Source organism: Papaver somniferum, chromosome 9, assembly GCF_003573695.1.
Source record: "Papaver somniferum cultivar HN1 chromosome 9, ASM357369v1, whole genome shotgun sequence".
NCBI classification, from domain to species: Eukaryota; Viridiplantae; Streptophyta; class Magnoliopsida; order Ranunculales; family Papaveraceae; genus Papaver; species Papaver somniferum.
The window spans coordinates 25530760-25537141 of NC_039366.1; the positions used below are offsets into that span (position 1 = coordinate 25530760).

The 6382-nt window shown below is 34.3% G+C and overlaps 1 protein-coding gene across 1 annotated transcript; it reads right to left on the reverse strand.

Annotated features, from left to right (window-relative positions):
• Nucleotides 1–2677: 2677 nt before the first annotated feature.
• LOC113308504 (protein transport protein Sec61 subunit beta-like) lies at nucleotides 2678–3419 on the reverse strand. Its single transcript, XM_026556962.1, has one exon. The coding sequence runs from the start codon at nucleotides 3303–3305 to the stop codon at nucleotides 2934–2936; it is 372 nt and encodes a 123-aa protein (XP_026412747.1). The 5' UTR covers nucleotides 3306–3419; the 3' UTR covers nucleotides 2678–2933.
• Nucleotides 3420–6382: the final 2963 nt, after the last annotated feature.

The following is a 6382-nucleotide window of genomic DNA, read 5'->3' on the forward strand; positions in this document are numbered from 1 at the left end:
ATTGTTGATGGGTATTAATATATTATCGGATTTCAAAAATGACGACTCACCAACATCAGACCTCTTGTCTGGATCACTCATTTTCAGAATTTTTCACAAAAAGTTCTCCTTGTTCTTCTTCTCCCTCTAAGAAAACAATATTTTTTTTAATTTTGATTTTCTAACGCTAATTTAAACAAACTAGTTAATCAACATCATTAACGCTAACTTATATTAATCGAAATTATTAATACTAATCAAATTGAAGGTAAGTTATAGTTGGATAAGGGGTTATGTCATTTACTATTTCGTGACCCGGTTTTGTACGCCTAGTTGGATAAGAGATTATGTCATTTACTATTTCATAACCCAGCCGAATGCAACCCCAGTAATAGGATTCAAATAAAAAGGCAAGCCTCATTCACTAACATTCTTAATCCCACAGTACATATAATTCATCGAGAAGATTACAATACAGACCAGAGAGTTTGCCTAGTTCACTAACCTTCATAACACCACGATTCCAAATCGGGAAGGTTACAATACAGACCAGAGAGTTTTCTACCGACTTAAATGAGGTTCATCATTACATACCAAGTTCAAATGAGATATGATACGATGCATATCTATAGAATTTCACAAATGCATCTCATTCCATGAGAGCTCAAAATTTCATAATTCCTAGAATCAGACACACGAGTGTAGAAGAATTCAGACACATGAGTGTAGAATAATCTATCGATTAGAGTTTAAAACCCCAATACCCACGATGTGTTCACAGTCCACTCCAGTGCAACCTTAAGCAATGCAACCTTCTTAAATGCAAGAGTCCTTGCCTATGAAACCTAAACCAGCCAGAGCATGCTAAAGGTAGATTTAAGTAACTCTGGTCGACACAATTTTGATATCACATGGACCAGACTATTTAACACACCCGAAACACTACCAACACCTTAAATGTTCAAGCATTTTGTAACCCTGATAAGGTGGAATAGCGAAATTTTATCACAGAACAAAGTACCCTCAACAAACCATTTATAAGAGCAATGGCGTGAAAATCCAATACAGTATCCTTCAAACTTAGAAACTACTTACTAGAAGATCATAATATCCAAAACCTAATTGCGGCACAAAAAGATTCACAACTACAAAACCTAATTGTGGCCCGAAAAGATTTACAATTACAATCTATAATACCAAGTGCACCTGAAATCCCTAACGAAATCTGGCATACCCATGCCAAACACAACATTAATCTACACTAATTTAAGAATCATCGTCTCCATTTGTTTTATTAAGGCAATTTTGGTTTATTCTGTTTCGCTAACCTAATAAACGATTGAATCTGTAAAGCTAAACAGTTCCAATTAATCAAATCCAGTCCATAATTAAACCTAAAGGATCTAATTGAATAACAGAATATGAAGAGACAATTTAACTAAGAAGAGATTATATTTCAAGCAATTCAAAGCAAAGATATGGTAACTATCAAATTCTTCAAAACCTCTGTCTTTCGCTAGTTGAGAAAAATGAATTAAACATAAAAACCAAACCCTACTACCCTAAAACTAAAATTATCTAAAATCAGAAGAAAAAATGCAAAACAAGATTCGAGAAAAACCTTGTTCATACTTTCTGCTACATGATTACCAAAATCCATGGTTGTTTCTCGATAGATCAGTTGAAATTAAGAACTACCAGCAACAGCAGCACCACCACCACCAGAAGGAGCAGATTTGTACACATTAACTAGTGCAAAATTTTCAACACCAGCAAACACCCATAGGCTATGAAACCTAAACCAGGGAGAGCATTCTTAAGGTACATTCAAGTAACTCTTACATACACAATGTTGATACCATATGGTCCAGACTAATAACACACCCGAAACCCAACCAAGACCTTAAAAAGCACTTCGTAACCCTGACGAAACTGATTTAAAATTCCTAATACTTGTCGTCTCAAGAAGGTGTCATAGCGAAATTTTATTACAGCACAAAGTACCCTTAACAAGCCATTTATACAAAAGAGCAATGATAAATTTGGCTATGAGCTGCCTAACAAGCCAATGCCACCAAGCAATGACGTCAACCATGAACAAATAGCAATAACTCTTTAACTTAAATGAAACAACCTACTGTCATCAAATACGAAAATCCAAAACAATATCCTTCAAACTTAGAAACTACTTCCTCGAAGATCCATAATATCCAAAACCTAATTGCAGCACAAAAAGATTCACAATTAAAATCTTATACTCCAACCAGAGATTTTCAAACAATTCAACTCTTCTAAAACAAGACTCATAATCACTGAATCTCAATATGCAGAAAACTCCAAGACTCAGCAGAAAATGCTGCTAAAATTGGAGAAGATTTCATTGTTGTTACAATAGATGATCCACCAGAAAACTGCTTGCATTTTCAGTCATTTCAGATGCCGATGAAAAAGAAAACCTGTCAATAACAAAATCCAACATACCCATGTTGAACACAACATTAATCTACAATAGTTTAAGACCCATTGTCTCGAATTGGTTTATTACGGCGAATTAATCATGGGATCTAGAAACTATTCTGTTTCACAAACCTAATAAATGATTGAATCTATAAAGCTAAACAGTTCCCATTAACCAAATCCAATAATTGCAAAAACTCATCATAATTAAACCTAAAAGATCCAAATCAACAATACAATATGAAGAGAGAATTTAACATAGATGAGATTTATATTTCAAGCAAAGATATAGTAATTATCAAATTCTTCAAAACCTCTTTGTCTTTCGCAAGTTGAGAAAAATGAATTAAACATAAAAACCGAAACCCTAAAAACTAAAATTATCTAAAATCAGAAGATGATAAAAAGCAATACAAGATTCGTTAAAAACCTTGTTCATCCTTTCCGTTACATGATTACCCAAAATCCATACTTGTTTCTCGACCGATCTGTCGAAATTAAGAACTACCAGCACCAGCACCAGCACCACCACCACCAGACGCAGCAGATTTGTAACGATAAAGCTTACCAAAAACATGGAGAGCAGTAACAAATCCAATGAAACAAAGACTCATAACAAGAACAACAGTAGGTGTAATCTTCAAACCTGGGGCATCATCTGTATAAAACCTTAACATATTACTTCCACCACTGTTTCCACCACTAAATCCACCACCACCACCACCACCTCCACCGGTTACTCTACGACGACGCATCCCAGCTGTTGCTGCTGCTGATCCACGTGGTGCTACACCTCCTACCACTCCTGGTCTTGATGTTCCTCCTCCTGCTGTTGATGAGGATTGCGATTGTGATGCACCTTTCGCCATTTTTTGACCGGAGAGAAAAAAAACTCAGAGAGAATTTGTTGAGAGAGCGAAAGAGAAATTTTTTAGATCAAGATCGGAAAATTCCTTCCTCTTCTATTTTTTTCTTCTCCTCTTGTAAGGAGACGGGATTGTCAATGATATTGTGTATCAGGTTTTATAATAGGTTTTGGTGAGAGAGTGATTTTGACCCTGGGATGTGAGACTTATTTGTTGTTGACTTTTTGATTTGTGATGGACGGTTTGGGTTGGGTGATGATGGGATCTGTGATGTGAATGGGATGTATTTGTGGAAAGGTTGTAAATGGTGGTGGTGGTGGTGGTTGAGTGGCAGATTAAAAATATTGTTTACATGATGCAGAATCGTGGATGCATTCATTTCAGGAAAAACAAGTAAAGTCATAACCTAAGTAGGTGCATTATTTCCAAGCCCTCACCCGAAAATCCGAACCCTATAGGTGTGAGATAGTGTGCAATACAATGTTGTCGAAGATGACGCCAGAAATTATAGATACTGCACCAAGAAAATCTTATTGATAAATTAGCGGAAAAAGTGGCTAATGAGTCTCCAGTTAGTTCATGTAGATATGACGCTTTAAAGGAGGCGGATGATGGTGAAGATGACGAGCAAAGTGAAAAGGGTTATGTTGAGGGGATGGAGGTTGATACTAATCGCCAGTTGTTGTAAATTTTATTCCAGCTATTATTCCTAAGCGAATGGTGTCGATATTAGATTCTTCTAGCACAAGTAGAGTGTTTGACCCCCATTGTGAAGGAAGAAGCTCATCGAGTTTTGAAGTGGGCAGATATGATGATGGAAAATGATGAAGAGAGAGTCAGAAAAGGGGAAAAGAATAAGGCCATAACAACAGTTGATGGTAATACTTCGAAGAGTGGTAAGTCTTGTGGTCCTTTTCAGCCACAGAAATGCAGATTTAAATAAATTTTTGTTGCTCGAATGTCGGAGATCTCTAGTTGTTCGAGTTACCGTTAAAATTAGGATGTTTTTGCAAAAAGAGTGTTGATGTTATCTGAAAAGCTTGTTTAGGGCCTAATAAGGCTCCTTAATCTCTTGTAATTATTGTAGTTATTAATATAATCTTATGACTTATCTAAAAAAGTGCAATAGAGCATTGTCAAGTGGTCTTTGAATGTCAACCTTGCCTATAATTTCTGGCTTTCCGAGAATCATAGGGTTTTCATGAAATACAAACAAAATTTGGATGAGATCTTAATTGAAGGAGACGTGTTAGATTCTAGAATTTAAAGCAAAAAGTCAAAAATTATATGTAAGCTTGACATTCAAAATACATTGGACAATGTCTTATGGAACGCTATTGAGCATGTGTTTGATGTGCTTTGGCTTTGGGGACAAATGGAGAAACTGGATAAAATAGTGTATTTCATCTCATCAACACTTTATAGTCGTCAATGATAGTTGTAGATGCATATTTTCTGACACGTAAAGAGCAAAAGAATCATATTGTTCCGTTTTTATCATTTGTTCTTTCAAGATAGTATTTATTGAAAACACAATATATGAAGTAAAGTTTGTTTACAATGACTCTAGTATTGGTGACTTAGTCATTATACTATGAGCAAAGTATCAAGGAATTGTATGCAAGTTGTTTCTATAACTTGAGTATATAGAATTACACAGTATAGTTAATCTATGCACTTTGTATTATCGACATTACACTAATTGGTATTTCATTATTATTTAGTGTGTTAAACTTCTAGATGAATCCATACTTTGGAATTATGTTTAAGTACATAGTTTAAGGGAGTAGACTTGCGAAACTTGTTTCGTAGTTGAAAAGTTGATTCAAGGATCTATTAAAAGGACCAATCCCTAATAAAGATCTATTCTAAGAACCGATCACATGTAAGGATCTCAACTAGGACCAATCCCTAAAAAACATCTCAACTAGGATCAATCCTAAGAATCTAATTCTGGATCGATCCATAGCAAGAATCTAAACTAGGACCGGTCCTTATATGTCTCGAAGCGTGGATAACGTTGTTACTGTATTACTACACGTGGTAATCGAAATTCGAAGAAAAGAAAATTACAAGCAAGATATCCTTCATCCATGAATTATAAACCATTGTACAACACATAGTTGTCATCAACTATCATACACAAATTTTAAATATTCAAGTGAATTCATAATAATTAGATACTATATGTCAAGGTGTAAACTTCACCATATACACTTAATCCATGCTCATACATACATTAAGCATACGTTTCGGAAACCTTCATCCATGGTTGTATAACAAGTGTTAATTAAACATATTATTTTATTTGATAATTAAAGAACACAGATAAAACAAAATCAACAACGTCCCACTACCTATTTTAAGAAATATGCTAGTATCGACTTTCAAAATTCAAGGTAATTCAACAATCCACTTACAAATTAAATCGATATGGTTTTCTTAAACATTAGATTTACAACAAACATTGAACAATAAGAACAAAAACAAAAAAATTATTAAAAATAAAAATTAACCTAATTTATCCAAATACAAAAGATGGAGTGATTCAAAAAATAAAATAAAGAAAAGGTCTTCCTTTAAACTTAATCCCATATACTAAGTGGACCCTCTTTGTTGTTTCCATCCATGGCCAGATAGTGCGTGTCAAAACACATTCATCAATAATCAACAAATGTAAGATAAAAAATATACTTAAGATTGCAAACTAAAACAAGATATAGTGGGGATATTATAATATTACGTACCTTGATATGAAAGTTCCCTGAACATTGGTTCTACAATACGTACAAATGAATCATCATGAATTAATATCACCTTGAGACCTTCCAGAAAGTAGTTTTGTGGTAAACTATTACCACCACTCTCATTCTCTGTAACTATTACTACTCAATTTCCTTTTTTATTTTCCGTATGAGTTTTTTTATCGCTGTCTGAATTCATACTTGATTGTCTAAAAAGGAATGTTCTTTACCAACAAAGAATAATCACTTAAGCGAATGAGGGTTTGTGCTTAGGAAGAAAGACAATGAATGGTAAATAATGAAGAGGGACTAGAAAGAAAACAATTTTGAGAATCG

What these genes read in the sequence shown, in the direction of transcription:
- LOC113308504 (XM_026556962.1), bottom strand. Translation starts at nt 3,305, where the DNA reads ATGGCGAAAGGTGCATCACAATCGCAATCCTCATCAACAGCAGGAGGA.